At 35.8% G+C, this 16,808-nt stretch overlaps 1 protein-coding gene across 1 annotated transcript in view; it reads left to right on the forward strand.

Annotated features, from left to right (window-relative positions):
* The first annotated feature begins 6,657 nt into the window (after positions 1-6,657).
* ZFYVE16 (zinc finger FYVE-type containing 16) overlaps positions 6,658-16,808 on the forward strand; it is a 33,511-nt gene continuing 23,360 nt past the window's right edge. The window contains exons 1-5 of the mRNA XM_021699758.2: positions 6,658-6,750; positions 7,403-9,657; positions 10,563-10,659; positions 13,851-14,012; positions 16,555-16,697. Coding sequence (XP_021555433.1) covers positions 6,681-6,750; positions 7,403-9,657; positions 10,563-10,659; positions 13,851-14,012; positions 16,555-16,697 — 2,727 coding nt within the window. The 5' untranslated portion in view covers positions 6,658-6,680. The remainder of the gene's footprint in view (positions 6,751-7,402; positions 9,658-10,562; positions 10,660-13,850; positions 14,013-16,554; positions 16,698-16,808) is intronic.

A 16,808-nucleotide genomic window follows, 5' to 3' on the forward strand; every position in this document is an offset into this window, starting at 1 on the left:
ATGATTGTTGTCCCTGGGATGTCTTGCTTCTAGGCCCTCTCAGCTAACAGAGCAAGATATATACGTGTTTATACTAATATCTATAAATATTTCACATAAAAAATTAGCACAGATGTGTAACCATCTCTGTCCGTATTAAGCTACCCATGAGTTTATACCGATGTCTCCAATTCAAATCCATTACCATATGGATCATTTTAGCTTCCTTCCCTTTTGCTTATCTAACCTTCCCTTCCAACAGCGAGAAACCTGGCTCCCATCATTAGCCATCCATTTACTTTTTAATTCTAGTTCAATCCAGTATACATGTATAATGGTTCCAAAATTGTTAACCCATACCCCCATGGGAAACAGTTTTACCAACTAGAGCACAATGCTTGTGTTCCTTTTGCCTTCAGCCTTACAGATTCACTCATTTCCAAAGGTAGCACTGTATTTCTCCACCCCTTTCAGTAAGGTTGTTTTATATATTTGTAATAAATGTAGTCTCTTTTTTCACATTCTGCATTCCATTCTGAGATCACCCAACCTTCTAAATAATTTTTTAAAATTTGCATACATTGAGGTTTATTCTTTGTGCTGTAACGTGAGAAATGCTTTTAATGTCTTGTATTCACCACTATAATATCATACAAAATAGTTTCACCACCCTAAAAAAATCCACTGTGCTTTACCTGTTAATCTATCCCCTACCCTAAACCACCAGCAATCACTTATGTGTTTACTCTCTTTGTAGTATTGCCTTTTCCAGAATGTCATACAATTAGAATGGTACGGTATGTAGAGGGTTTTTGTTTTTTTTTTTTAGATAGTGAGTGAGCAGCTGGGGAAGGGCTGAGGGAATCTTAAGCAGGCTCCACGCCCAGCACAGCGCCCAATGCAGGGCTCAGTGTCATGACCCTGAGATCACGACCTGAGCCAAAATTAAGAGTCAGATGCTTAACTGACTGAGCCACTCAGGTGTCCCATGTACAGTGTGTAGATTTAAAAAAAAAATTTTTTTTAAAGATTTTTATTTGAGAGAGAGAGAGCATAAGCGGGGGGTGGAGAAGGGGCAGAGGGAGAAGGAGAAGCAGACTCTGCTGAGCAGGAAGCCCAGCTCGGGGCTTGATTCCAGGACCCTGAGGATCATGACCTGAGCCGAAGGCAGACACTTAACCGACTGAGCCACCCAGGTGCCCCCAGTGTGTAGATTTTTTTTTAAAGATTTTATTTATTTATTTGAGACAGAATGAGAGAGAGAGAGCACATGAGAGGGGTGAGGGTCAGAGGGAGAAGCAGGCTTCCTGCCGAGCAGGGAGCCCGATGCGGGACTCGATCCCGGGACTCCAGGATCATGACCTGAGCCGAAAGCAGTCGCTTAACCAACTGAGCCACCTAGGCGCCCCAGTGTGTAGATTTTTAAAGACAGGCTTCTTTTAGCTAGCAATACATACTTAAGACTCACCCATGCCTTTTTGTGGCTTGTTAGCTCATTTCTTTGTATCATTGAATAGTATTCCATTGCATGAATGTATCACAGTTTTTTTGTCCATTCACTTACTGAAGGTCATTTTGAATACTTCCAAATTTTGGCCCTTATAAATAAAGCTTTTATAAACATTCACATTTAAGTTCATGTGTGGACATAAATCTTTAAATCAATTGGGTAAATATGTAGTAGTATGATTGCTGGATCATATAGTAAGACTATAGTTTTATAAGAGACAAACTGTTTTCCAAAATGTTTTCCAAAATTTTGCATTCCCACCAGGAGTAACTAGAGTTCCTGCTGATCCACACCCTTGCAGCATCTGATATTGTCAGTTATTTGGATTTTAGCCATTGTAATTGATGTAAAATGGTATCTCATTGTTTTAATCTGTAGTCCCTAAAGACAAATGATGTTGAGCATTTCATCATATGTTTATTTGCTAACTGTGTATCTTCTTTGGTGAGGTGTCTGTTTGGAACTTTTGCCCATTTAATTGGATTGTTGGTTTTCTAATTATTTAATGTTAGGAGTTTTTTGTAGACTTTGGATGCAAGTCCTTTATCAGATATTATTTTCCAGGATGTGGCTTGTCCTCTCATTCTCTTACAGTGTCCTTTTCAGAGCAGATGTTTTTAATTTTAATAAGATCCAGCTTAATCATTTTTTGATTGGATCATGCCATTGTTATATTTAAAAACTCATCATCAAACCCAAGGTTATGTAGATTTTCTCTTATGTTTTCCTCAAGAAGTGTTATAATATTGCATTTTACATTTAGATCTCTTATCCATTTTAAATACATTTAGGTCTATTATCCATTTTAAAAACATTCAGATGTAAAGTCTGTATCTAGGTTCATGTTTTTGCATCGGAATGTCCAGTTTTCTCAGCACCACTTGTTGAAAAGACTAGCCTTTCTCTTTTGAATTGTCTTTGCCCCTTTGTCAAAGATACATTGACTATATTTGTGTGGGTCTATTTCCAGGCTCTCTATTCTTTTCCAGGCTCTCTATTCTTTTCCATTGATCTATATGTCTGTTCTTTTGCCAGTACTCTATTACCTTGATTATTGTAGCCTTCTAAATCTTAAAATCAGAAAGAATGAGTTGTCCCAATTTGTTTCTTTTTCAGCATTATGTTGGCTATTCTATGTCCTCTTTTTTTCCATATACACTTCAGAATTCTGAGTTTCCTGAGTCCTGCAAAATAGCTTGCTGGCATCTTGATTGGGTTTGCATTGAGAACTGACATCTTAACAATATTGAGTCTACCTATCCCTGAAAATGGAATATATCTCCATTTATTTAGATCTTCTTTGATTTTTTTATCAGTATTTTGTATCTTTCCACATATAGGTCCTGTATATATTTTATTAAATTTATACCTAAGTATTTAATTTTTTCAGGTGCTTTCATAAATGGCATTTTTAAAATTCCAAATTCCAGTTGTTCTTTGCTCATATATAGGAATGCATTTGATTTTTGTTTATTAACCTTGTATCCTATGTCCATGCTGTATTCACTACTCTATTTCGGGAGGTTAGTGTTTGGGGATTTTCTACATTGAAAATCATGTCATTGCAAATAGAGACAGTTTTATTTCTTCCTTTCCAAATGGTGTACTTTTTATTCCCCTTTCTTGTTGCACTAGGAGGGTTTTCAGTACTATGTTGAATAGGAGTTGTGAGAGAAGATACCTTTCCTTGATCCCAGTCTTTGGTGGGAAGGCATCCAGTTTCTCATCATAATGTATGTTAGCTGTAGGTATTTTGTAAATATTCTTCATCAAATTGAAAAAGTTCTCCTCTGCTCATAATTTGCTTAGAGTTTTTATCATGAGTAGGTATTGGGTTTTGTTAGATTTTTTTTTTTTTTTTTTTGCATCAATCGATATGATTATATGATAATTCTTCTTTAGCCTGTTGATATGGTAGATTATATTGATTAATTTTCAAAGGTTGAACCAACCTTGCATACCTGGATAAATCCCACTTGGTTGTCATGTATAATTCTTTTTATACATTGTTGGATTCTACTTGCTAATATTTTGTTGAGGATTTTTATGTCTGTGTTCATGAGCAGTATTGGCTTGTAGTTTGCCTTTCTTGTAATGTCTTTATTTGGTTTTGGTATTAGAGTAATGCTAGTCTTATAAAGTGAATGAGGAAGGGTTCCCTCTGCTTCCTTTTTCTGAAAGAGATTATGAAATATCATTTCTTCCTTCCTTAAATGTTTGGTAAAATTAATCAGTGAAGCCACCTGGATCTGGTGATTTGTTTTGTGGAAGGTTACTAATCATTGGTTCCATTTCATTAATAGATACAGGGCTCTTCCGGTCATCTGTTTCTTCTTGTGTGAGTTTTGGTAGCTTCTGTCTTCTAAGGAACTGGTTCATTTCATCTGATTATCAAGTTTTTGGGCATAGAGTTGTTAATAATATTCCTTTATTTTCCTTTAGTGTCCATAGTATCAGTAGTTATATTCCCCCTTTCTTTCTGATATTGGTAATTTGTGTTTCTCTCTTTTCTTGATTAGCCTAGTTTGTTAATTTTACTGATTTTTTTTCAAAGAAAAAAGTTTTTGGTTTAAATGTTTGTTTTTTTCTGTTGGTCTATTGTTTTCCTGTTTTTAATCTCATTTGTTTCTGTTCAATTCTTTGTCATCTTTGCTTCTGCTTGTTTTGCTCTTCTTGCTCTCCTTTTTCTAGTTTCCCAAGAGGGGAGCTTAGATGATTGACTTTTAGATCTTTCTTTTTTTAACCTATGCACTTAAGTTATAAATGCCCCTCTAAGCACTACTTTCACTGCATCCAACAGGCTTCACTTGAATTTGAGATTTTTGCTATCACTTTCCATGATGACTTTTCCCCCCTCCATATGTTCTTTATGGCTTCCCATTCCTGTGTCATAGTCGCACTGTTACTTTTCTGAGAATATTAATTAGTTTCTTTGAAGTTTTCTTCTGTTTCCTGCATTGTCTCTTTCTCCAAGTTCCTTCTGTTTGTTTTGATGTCTGTGTTTTTGTGTACTATTGTATATGTATGGTATAACCACAATTTAAAGATGGAAGTAAAAGAAGTAATGTGCTTTGTTAAATTAGGATGACCTACCATTACTGAAAATTGTTCTGAAGTTTACCTGTTGCCAGCATAATTATTGTTCCTTTTAAGATGACCTTTTCCTAAGGGTGCTCAACCTTTGAAGTACAAAAGTTTCACTATAGAGTGGCCACTTGTGAATTTCTTCTTATTTAAGTTGCTTGGTATAATGAATTACCTGTATTAGTTGAGTTGTGTTTTTCATCAATTATAGAAAAATTCCTAGCATTATCTTTTCAAGCATACTTGTTTCATGCTCTCTATCTTCTGTATGGGACTCCATTCTCATGATGGATGATTTCTGCCATCCATGTCTCTTAACCTGTTATATTTTCCCCTTTCTTGTCTCTCTGGGCTGCATTTTAGGTTATTTCTTCAGTTAGGTTTTCCAGTTCATTCAGTTCTTTCTTAGCTGTGTCTAATCTGTTTAACTCATCTTTAAAGTATCCTTATTTTTTTTTCTGGACCTCAAGTGTTTTCAGTTCATGGCAGCTATCTTGTAAAACCCTCTCATTTGTTCATTGTCTTTTATTCCTCACTTCCTACTCTATTCTTCACCCCAGGCAACTGTTCAGATGTGCTTCGTAATGTATATCTTTTTGTTTGTATGTATATATTGCAAAATTTGTATTGTTTTATTGTGTTTTACAAAAGTAACAGTATGGAACAGGTTGGAAATTTTTTTTTTTAAAGATCTTTCACTAAAGACAGTGTGAGGAACATTGCTGTAGAGTGTTCCACTTTCTGGGTTTAGCTAGTTGCTTTGTTTTGATATCACCTAACTTGTCCCTTTATGCCTGAATTTCCTGTAAATACACAGTTCTAAAAGCTTGATTAGATTCAGGTTCAGTTTTTCGGGGCAGGAATACATTATATGTGATGTTGTATCTTCTACACCAGGCACATAATGTTTGGTTCTTCCACATTTATTGATGGTGAAATTGATCAGTAGAAGTCAGATGTGTTTGCCTGTTCCCACCATTATAAAGTTACGCTCCAACCTTTCATCTAACACTTTTAGAATATATTGATAACCACTGCCTAGTCTGTTAATTGCATTAAGGATTTCCAAGAGATAATTATTAAAATTTTAATAATAAAAAATTTTTAATAATCCATCTGTGTTTATTAATTGGAATTCTTATCTAAAAAACTTTCCCTCAGCAGCTACTTTATTATTCTAAAGTACATTTTGTAAATAAAGGGGAGGATAAATTATTGGCTCTTTTCCGTGAGTGTATCAACTTTCAGAGTAATGAGTTTGTGCCCTGGCAACCCTCTAATGAGTAGTGTTATTTGTTTTTGTTTTTAGTATCATTATGATCTCTTGGTTTTTTATCTATTTGATTTGTGTTCAGTCCTTTGCAGCCTTCATTCATTTGATGTTTGGTTGTCCCATTTAAGACAGTAGGAGCCCCCCTTCAACTAGGCTCCTCTGTCCTTTTGATTTTATCCCTTTAGTTACTGATAGATTCCTTTAAGGAGTCTCAGGCTCATTTGTGGAGTTCTTGAGACAGATCAGAGGTTTATCTACTTTATTCATAAAACTAACTTTTTTGTACCTCTCTTGTATGTTCATTTTCTATTTCTTTAACTCCTGCTCTTAGCTTATTAGTCTTTAATCTTCTGTTCTGAATATAAGCATCTAAAGCTCTAAGCATTTGAAGTACCACTTCTGCTGAATCCCACAAGTGTTTGTATGAAGTATTTTTACTCGTATGTAGTATATTTTATATTATTGTATTATATATTTATATTTGGTATATGGTACTTATAACTATTTTTAGCTTTCAATTGTGAATTCTTCTTTGACTTATGTAACTTAAGTAACATAAGTTACTTAGGTAAGTCTTTTAAAATTTACAGTAGTGTATGTATGTATGTAATGTTGTTAGAGTTGGTTTTCATGTCATTTTGTATATAAGGAGGCAATTTTCCTAATTAAATTGTAGATTCCTCAAAGCAATATATTTATGTCTTTTTCCTGACTATGTTTCTTGGTATTCAGTAGATGGTGTAATATTTATATGTTAGAGAATTAAATGAACTATCATAACTTTTTATTTTCTAGGCATATAAGGATTAAACTCTGAATAAGTCTACAAGTAGGATGGACAGTTATTTTAAAGCAGCAGTCAGTGACTTGGACAAACTCCTTGATGATTTTGAACAGAATCCAGGTTTGTTGGTTTTTAATTTTTGCTGCTAATGGAATTTTTAAGTGTCTGTGATTCAGTTATCCCGGATATAGAGTACTCTTAGCAAAATTTGGTTTCAGTTTTGGTCACATGGTTATATTGTGTAAGTTCACATTTCATTATAATATACTAGCCTATTCTTATACTGAATAGAACCAATAGCCAGAAATAGAAGTAAGGAAACTAGAAGTTTTCTCTACAGATACAAATTTAACTAAAAGAAAGACCTTTAAAATCAACATGAGCCAGCTAAAAGCAACTTGAAAACTTTACATAAATTGGTATTTCATTAATATGAGAGATGTTTTACTCAGCTGATAATGAAGACTAGGAAACTAGAGAGAGAGAACCAAGAAGTTAGATTGTTTTTCAGCTTTTCCTCAGTCTGGTTTTTATAATGCAACTGAGTTATTTTAGGTGGAATTTTTATCACATTGTGACATCTACACTGAAAAGTAAAAACCCTAAGTAGTTTAAATCTAAATAAAAATACTTTTGGAGGTTATCATTTTGTAAGAGAGTAGCCTATTTCTGATCTAAACAAAAGTTTAGTTAGTTTAGGAGTCTTAAAAACATATTTGTGATAATTTTGCTTTGGCTTTCCTGAATAACATTGTATCTCTATTTTAATTAGATGAACAGGATTATCTCCAGGATGAGCAAAACACATTTGATTCTAACCACTGTTCAGTTTCTTCAGAGTTGGCTTCCTCACAACTGACTTCACTGCTACCAAAGGATCAACAATACATTAATTGTTGTGCCTCATCAGAAACATGCTATGAAACAAATCAGATTTCCCTGAACAAAACGCTTGAGGGACTAACTTCCATACAAAATGAAAAAAATGTAACAGGACTTGATCTCCTTTCTTCTGTGGATGGTGGCACTTCAGATGAAATCCAGCCTCTCTATATGGGACGATGTAGTAAACCTGTCTGTGATCTGATAAGCGACATGGGTAACTTAGTTCATGTAACTAATAGTGAAGAAGATATTAAACAGTTATTGCCAGATGATTTTAGGTCTAGTGCAGATTCTTTGATTGGATTGGATTTATCTTCAGTGTCAGAAACTCTTTGTGCTTCCTCAACAGACCGTGGTAATAATACTGTCAGAGAGGAACAGAATGATGTCAACTCTGAATTACAAAACAGAGAAATTAGTGGAGCTGAAGAATTGGGTATAAAAGTAGATACAACACCTTCAGATTCATGTAATTACAGTGTAAAAGAGAATTTAAAGGATAAAAAGATCTCTGATCAGTTAGAACCAGTTGTTGATTTTAACATGCCATCTGTTTTGACTCAACAAAGTTCCGAAATGTTTGATGCCAAAGACAGCCTACAACACAAGGACCAGCCATGTGAGTTACTGAAAGCCGATAAATGTTTGGTAAAAGAGGAAGTAGATGTGGCAGTCATAGCTGCCACAGAATGTTTAGAAGAAGGAGACCACACAAGTGCTTTGCCTTGCAGTTTTCCAAAAAATGAAGATTTATACTTAAATAATTCAAATGCAAAAGATGAAAATTTCAAATTACCTGACTTTTCCTTTCAGGAAGATAGGACTGCTATAGTTATAAAACAGTCTGCAAAAGAAGGCTCAAGAGATATAGATCTTAAAGATAATCAAGATGTAATTCAAGATTCCTCTCCAACTCCACATGTTTCAGGTGAAGAGATGTACTCCTCACTGCCCTGTCTTCCAGTACCTGGGTCTTTGTGTGGATCATTAATTGAAAGTAAAGCACATGGTGATTGTTTACCACAGAATGAACGTAAAGATAACATACAAGATGCAGTGCCAGTGCATGAAGAAATACAGAAGAGTGTTATTCTGGGTGGGGAACCATTGGAGGAGACTGATCTTTTGGAACAAGAAAAATGTAAAAACATAATTGAACAGGTGGGAAATGGAAAGGTAGAGTCCAACCAAATGGTAATCAGAGTTGAGTCTTTGGATCACCCTGGTAACACAAACTCTTCTATAGCTACAGAATCTCAGATGGAGCTTTCTGGTGCTAGTGCCCCAGTGTTTCCTGATCATTGTGAAGGTCTCTCTTTTTCAAGTAATGATATTGATGGGCAAGACTTAGATTACTTTAATATTGATGAGGGCATGAAAAGTGGTGCACTAATTAGTGATGCTGAACTTGATGCCTTTCTGACTGAACAGTATCTTCAGACTAGTAACATAAAATCGTTTGAAGAAAGTGTAAATGACTCAAAATCTCAAATGAATCAGATAGACACGAAAGGCCTAGATGATGGGAGCATCAATAATATGTATTTCAACGCTGAAACAGGCGCTACTGGAGAAAGTCCTAGCATTAATATGATTTGTGAAACAGTTGATAAACAGAATACAACAGAAAATGGTGGCCTTTCTTTAGGGGAAAAAAGTACAATTCCAGTTGAACAAGGGTTATCTAACAGTAAATCTGAGATTACGAATGAATTATCAGTCTCTGATATTACCAGTCAATCTGTTCATGTTGGAGGGGCCAGACCAAAGCAATTGTTTAGCATTCCATCAAGACCAAGGGGTTCAAAGGAACCAAATAAGCCAGATATTCCAAATATGCCTGAAAGTGAGCCCAGCATAGCAAATACGAGTGTTCCAACCACTTGTACTACCGATTCTACAATTGATCCTCAGGTTAGCTTCAACTCTAATTACATTGATATAGAAAGTAATTTTGAAGGTGGATCCACTTTTGTAACTGTGAATGAAGAATCTGTACCTGTAAACACTTGCAAAGAAGGCCTGGTTTTGGGCCAAAAACAACCTACTTGGGTTCCTGATTCAGAAGCTCCAAACTGTATGAACTGCCAAGTCAAATTTACTTTTACGAAACGGCGACACCACTGCCGAGCATGTGGGAAAGTAAGTTTAAAAATCTTTGTCTTTTATTCTTTCGAGACATTTTAAGTGAAAGTGAAATTTAATGTGACAAAAAAGCTGATTAATAGATAATTAAAAGTTGTGGATAGTTTAAAATCATTTTTCACTTACATGGAAATATATAAAGCACTGTCATTTTATAGATTGCTTGAGGGTGACTAAATGTCACCTTGTCATGAGTATGATGTACTGGGAAATGAGGAATGCTAATTACTAGTTTTTGTGAAATCTAAGAATATGTCTTTATCCCTCTAACATTAACACATGAGATGTCCCAAATTCAGTAATATACCCCTGTATCATTGAATTAATTTCAAGACCACTCTGCAGTTAGTGTTATAGTCTATATCTAGGGAAACGTTGGGGGGTGGGAAGCAAATTGGCTGCCACAAGGTTCAGAATGCTGAAGCTGACCTTGTTTGCATTCTGACTGCCTTGTCTATAAACTCTAAGGGTTGCCTATAGAAATAACATTGCATTTTTTATTCAGCATTTTTTAGTATTATGTTGGTCTTAGATCAACCCTCCTCTCTTTTAGAAAAATAATAACATTCTACTTTTAAAAGTTTTAAGTAAAGGACCACAGAAAACTTTTAAAATTATAAACCTATTCATTAAAGAAAATTTTTGTTCTTTTCCAATTAGCAGAATTGATTTAAAGGAATTCTCCTTGTCAGAGACACGATTTTAAATTGCAGAAACCTCATTGAAGTAAAACAAATAGAATCATTTTAATAACTGCCTGTGATTATAGTGATCAGAAAAATTATTTATATAATCAGAAAAATGGTGTTTGGTTAATTAGATTTTTGGCTCCTCTCCCCCTGCCTTCCATAGGTATAAACGTGCTTGACACAAAACCAAATTTGATATTTTATTCTTTATAGGTATTTTGTGGTGTCTGTTGTAATAGGAAGTGTAAACTACAATATCTAGAAAAGGAAGCAAGAGTATGTGTAGTCTGCTTTGAGACTATTAGTAAAGGTGAGTATTAACCTGACATATTTTCTTCCAGTAATTGAATACATCTTAAAAACAATTGGATTGTGACAAAGATAAACTTCTTTATTTTCTTAAGGCGAGGACCTAGTGTTGATTTATCTGGCTTAGGTGGGACATCCCACGGCTTGGTTTCTCTTCTTTTTGTTCTACTCTCACAATTAATACTACCAATCTGGAAAGGAAGCATTCAGTTTCTGGAGTGGCAGTTCATTAACTTTTAACAGGTACCAAGTCCCTAAATGCTGCATTTCATCTGCCTATTTGTTTGTCATCATCATTGTCATCTTTCATCCTAATCTAAACATTTATAGAATACTTAACAATAAGTAGAATTCAGTGTTATAAATTAATAGCATAAGGCAAGATAATAGTTCCCACCTTTTTGGAAATTACACCCTAAGATGGGAATACAAAATAAGGTAATAATATTTATGATTTTATAGATAAGTTCATATCTGTCACAGTATTGGCACATTTTTGTTTCATACATTTTTTTCTCTTCTCAATTTTAGAATTTTGTTTGTATGTATTTCCCATTGTTTCTGGCTCCCTAGCTTAGCTACTACCATTATCAGCAATTATCTTGGTGGTCTTATTTGTGTTCTCACAGAGTGTGTGTGTGTGTGTGTATGTGCATTGTATTGTGTGTGGTTTTTTTTTTTTTCCCTCAAATACACATTTGCTCTTTTGAGTGCTTCTTGGCATTTTCCCAAAGATTTGTTGACAGTTTAATTCCCAGCAAATAGTATTTGGGACTTTTCAGTACTCGACCTGTATATTAGCTCAGGTATTGCTTCCTGTTAGCCAGGAGAATAAATACCTGATAATAATTTGTTTTTCTCTTTTGAATGAAGATAACTTTTTTCAGCAATTCTCCAAAAAGCTCTGATGTGAGTCTGTTAGCCTGAGGTAAGCTGCTTTTCTCCCTGCTGTTGACCTCTGCTCTGGAAGATAATAGAGTGTAAACTTTTTATATTTCCATCTTACCAACATTGTTTATGAAGAGGTTAGTTAAGACTCTATAGTTGTTTTGTTTTTTCCTGTGCTATTTCAGTAGCCTAGAAGCCTGCTGGAGCTGTTAGCCAGACAACCTGCTGGAATTCAGAAATATGAGAGCAAGTTCCCATAATAATTCTCTCTCCCCACTTGAAAAATAAATAGCCATGAAGATCTGAAACATTATTTGAGTTGATAGGTCAGATTTTTGGGTGAACATTAAAACATTTTGACTGTAAGTTTCCAGGAGAGGAGAAGATACAGTCATTAAAGAGACTCAATAGGATGTTGAGATCATGCTTTGGTTTATCAAAGAAAATACCTTGAAATGAATATGGTTATCTAGTTATCTGTTTTATTTATAGTGTTATGATATAGCATGTATTTGCACTTATGGTTCTGTGTAACACTAATTTATATACCACAAAAAAACAAATACAAGTTATTTTAATATCAACCTTAGGGTTGAAGATGGTAGAAGTGATCATTTAAAATAATGTTATTAGGGGCGCCTGGGTGGCTCAGTCGTTAAGTGTCTGCCTTCGGCTCGGGTCATGATCCCAGAGTCCTGGGATCAAGCCCCGCATTGGGCTCCCTGCTCAGCAGGAAGCCTGCTTCTCCCTCTCCCACTCCCCTTGCTTGTGTTCCCTCTCTCGCTGTCTCTCTCTGTCAAATAAATAAATAAAATCTTAAAAAAATAAAATAAAATAATGTTATTAAATAAGATGAGAAAGATGGCACAGGGTTGTAAGACAAATTCCATGAGGGATTAAAAGAAAAGATAGTTTAATTAGAGATTATAGATAATGAGGAAGTTGTGCTGAGACTGTATAAGTTTCAGGGAAGCCTGCATGTGAGTGCCATTAGGTAGATTTGGGGCAAGTTGGACATTACTCAAAACCCAGAGTAAGATGTATGGATTTTATTTGGTGAGTTGAAGCCATTTCATGAGAGTGCTGTCATTCAGTGGCACTTGAGGAGGATTACTTTAGCAGTGGCGACATTTATAGTAGATTGGTTTGGAGAAATGATGAGGGGAGAGCTACCAGTGCTGTTCCATGTCACTTGGATGAAAAATCATTCAGCAATATTCAAGCAGTCTTTTGCATTTTGGAGCTCCAGTTGTGAACAGAATATACTCCTGTTCTCATGGAGTTTATTATTTCATGGAGCTTAGGAATGTGGGGAGAGGTGTACAGTAAGCGAAGAGAATATCAGATGGTGATAATATCCTAAACTAAAGTAAGAGAGTGTAAGAGGGATAGATAGTAACAGATTGGTGGCAAGAGGTAGTATTTTTTTTTAAAGATTTTATTTATTTGACAGAGAGAGAGAGAGTGAGAGCAGGAACACAAGCAGGGGGAGTGGGAGAGGGAGGAGTAGGCCTCCCGCTGAGCAGGGGGCCTGATGTGAGGCTCTATCTCAGGACCCTGGGATCATGACCTGAGCTGAAGGCAGACGCTTAACCGACTGAGCCACCCAGGTGCCCCAAGAGGTAGTATTTTTTAATGATAGGCAGTTAGGCTTTATGATAATCTGACATGTGGGCAGAGACTTGAAGTGAGAGAATAAAGCTATGTGAGTATTTATAGGAAGAACAGTCCAAGTGGAGAGAACAGTAAGAGCAAAGACTACACTAGGAGAGTGCTTGCTTGACTTGTTGAAGAACCAGGAAGCCTGGATGGCTGGATCATAATGAACAAGTGGGATAGTAGTGAGAGATGAGGTCAAAGGCAGAGGAGGTAGTAAGATTTGTAGGGATTTGTGAACCACTGTAAAAACTGAAATCTTCACTCCACTTGGGAAGCCATTAAAAGATTTTAAACAGGAATGATGTGATAGGATTTATGTCTTAAAGGAATCACTCTGAACTGTGTTGAAAATATACTATAGGGGTACAAGGATAAAAACAGAGACAGTCATATTAAATAAAGTCATATTTTCTTTAGTAGATAAACATATGCCAAATATAATATTGAAATAACTAATTGGTAGCTTATATTGAAGTAGAGTGCTGCCAACTGGAGTAAGGACATTATCTTTGCCAAGTGCCACTTCTTTTTCTTGCTTACCCACTGATTTCTTTCTCCTCACAACTTGAAAAATAGATAATTTATAATAATTTACTTTGAAGTTCAAAAGTATTTTAATATTTTAATATTTGTTCCCCTTTCTAGCTCAGGCGTTTGAAAGGATGATGAGTCCAACTGGTTCTAATCTTAAATCTAATCATTCTGATGAAAGTGCCACAATCCAGCCTCTTCAGGAGACTCAAACATCCGGTATACCTTCACCTACAACTTTACCGATCTCAGCACTTAAACAACCGAATGTTGAAGGTAACTAGAAAAAAATACTGTGTCTTAGACTAAAGATAATTTTTTAATGGAATTTCTAGTTTGATAAGGTTTAGTGAGGACAGAGAGACAGACTAGATATCAGAGGAATTTGGTACAGGGAACTGGTATATGTGTGTTAGAAGGTTGGAAGAGCAAAAGGGGCATACTCAAGTGACTCAGAGATCACTAACTACAGGAAGCAACCACTATTCCTAGGGTTGGAGTAATGAAATGTGAAAGGCAATATTCTAGAACTCAGTTCAGGAGTACTGAGAAGTGTTTGGTTCTCAGACCTGGGATTCAGGGTGTGACTGGTGTTGTGATTTCTGGGAGAACACCATATAGCAAATGCTGGAACCATCAGGGGGCTTCACAGGATTCGTTTTCAGTGAATGAAGGAGTATTCCAGGCTTGATGGTAGGAGTACTGCAAATCACAGGGCATGCACCTATATCCGGTGGTACTGCTGATGCAAGGATCCTGGCAGGAACTAGAAACAGAATTCTTTCTCTTCGCACCTTCCAGTATCCCACCAATGCTATTGGCAGAACGTGACCAGAGCCAACCAGCAAGGGGGTCTGGGAGTTGCACTTCCCAGACTTCAGCCTGCCATCAAAGAGCACCTTATGGAAGGGTGGGCTTGGGTTTGAGAGACAATAGGTAGATAACTGGCATATCTCCCTTTCTTTAAATATCTCTTTTTAAATGTATATTTTACCACAATAAATATGTTTTTTAAAATCTATTTAAAATATTTTGGATTCTCCATTCTTTTTTATAATCTGTTGTAGTTTAGGACCTTGAGTAAAGCCTGTGTACATTTTTTTTTTTTAAGATTTATTTATTTTAGAGAGTGAGAGAGTGAACAAGCAGGGGGTCGGCAGAGGGAGAGAGAGAATCCTGAAGCAGATGCCCTGCTGAGTGCAGAGCCCAAAGTGGGCTCAATCTCAGGACCCCGAGATTATGACCTAAGCCAAAACCAAGAATTGGCTGCTTAAGTGACTGAGCCACCCAGGTGCCCCAAGCCTGTGTACATTTTTAAATACAAACTATTAGTCTCTAACTTGCTAGGAAATCACTGTAAATGTCAGCTAAAAACAAATTCAGATACTTGTGATAATTACTTTGAATTTCAGTTTATTTCTTTTTTTTTTTTTTAAAGATTTTATTTATTTATTTGAGAGAGAGGATGAGAGGAGAGAGAGAGCACATGAGAGGGGGGAGGGTCAGAGGGAGAAGCAGACTCCCTGCTGAGCAGGGAGCCCGATGCGGGGCTCAATCCCGGGACTGCAGGATCATGACCTGAGCCGAAGGCAGTCGCTTAACCAACTGAGCCACCCAGGCGCCCCCAAATTTCAGTTTATTTCTTAATATAGCTATTTTCTATTTGTCATTATAACTTAGATAAGGAGATCAGCATATATGGTTGTATGTTACAGCTCTAAAATGAATAAATATGCTTTAAAAATATTAACATGTTCTCTTATATTGACATCCTAAATTACTAAATTATAAAAGTGTTGCAAATATATGAAGGATACTTTATTTAGTATGTCTACCCATACTGCAAAAATTGTATGTAATTCCAATTTTATATTATGTTCTGGAAGGTAGATGTTGATCCTTTGATTTTTATATTGTCATAAAGCCATTTGGCAGCTATTTTCATAACCTTCCTCTGTGGATGCTTTGTAACAAAAGAAAATACATTATTTATGCTGATATCTAGTTATTTCCTCCAAATTTGGGAGGAAAAATTAATAAAGTTCAATATCCACATTATAAGAACAAAAATATTATGCTTCTCTTATTAAGTACATTAAAAATAAGAAATGACCTATTTTAAATAAAGAATTTTAAGAAAATGACCTCTGATGCACAAGTGATCCTGTTTCCTTTTTTAGACTTTTTATACTTCTTTCTGTTCTTCCCATGTTTTTCTTTGCTTATCTGTCATGCTCCAGTCTACATTTTTCCACCTTGTGCCTTAGTCTTTAAATTGTATTCATTCTTCACTCACTACTTAGTAATACAGGCTTTAAATTTGCCCCCACTGTCTTAAAGATATAACCTCTCCTGTCCACTCTTTTTCTGAGTATATGATTCCTAGGGTTACTCCTGCGTTTGTATAAATTAGGAAAAGACTTCCATTCCAGCTAGATGAATCACAAAAGGCCACTTCTTTAGGCCTTTGCAGCACTGAGAAGGCAGGTTTTGCCAATGGATAGCAAAAAGGTTTTAAAAACATTTCCCAATTGATTTAGTATTAAATCATTGCAATATACCAAATTCAAGTGCTTTACTTTTTTTTTTTTTTTTTTTTAAAGATTTTATTTATTTGACAGAGAGAGATATACAGCGAGAGAGGGAACACAAGCAGGGGGAGTGGGAGAGGGAGAAGCAGGCTTCCCGCAGAGCAGGGAGCCCGATGCGGGGCTCGATCCCAGGACTCTGGGACCATGACCTGAGCCGAAGGCAGACGCTTAACGACTGAGCCACCCAGGCGCCACCTCAAGTGCTTTACTTTTTAAACTGATTCTAGGATTATGCTCCAAAGAACAGAAGAGAGTATGGTTCGCAGATGGTATACTGCCCAATGGTGAAGTTGCAGATACAACAAAATTATCATCTGGAAGTAAAAGATGTTCTGAAGACATGAGTCCTCTCTTACCTGATACGCCCTTGGTAAGGAATCTAAAGAATGACTTGTTAATTTAATAACATTTTATTTTAAATATATTTCATAGTGTGATTATTAGAGTACTTTTTTTTTTAATGCTGTGAGCTTCCTAAAAT

This window comes from Neomonachus schauinslandi, chromosome 7 (assembly GCF_002201575.2).
Source record: "Neomonachus schauinslandi chromosome 7, ASM220157v2, whole genome shotgun sequence".
In the NCBI taxonomy this organism is placed as follows: domain Eukaryota; kingdom Metazoa; phylum Chordata; class Mammalia; order Carnivora; family Phocidae; genus Neomonachus; species Neomonachus schauinslandi.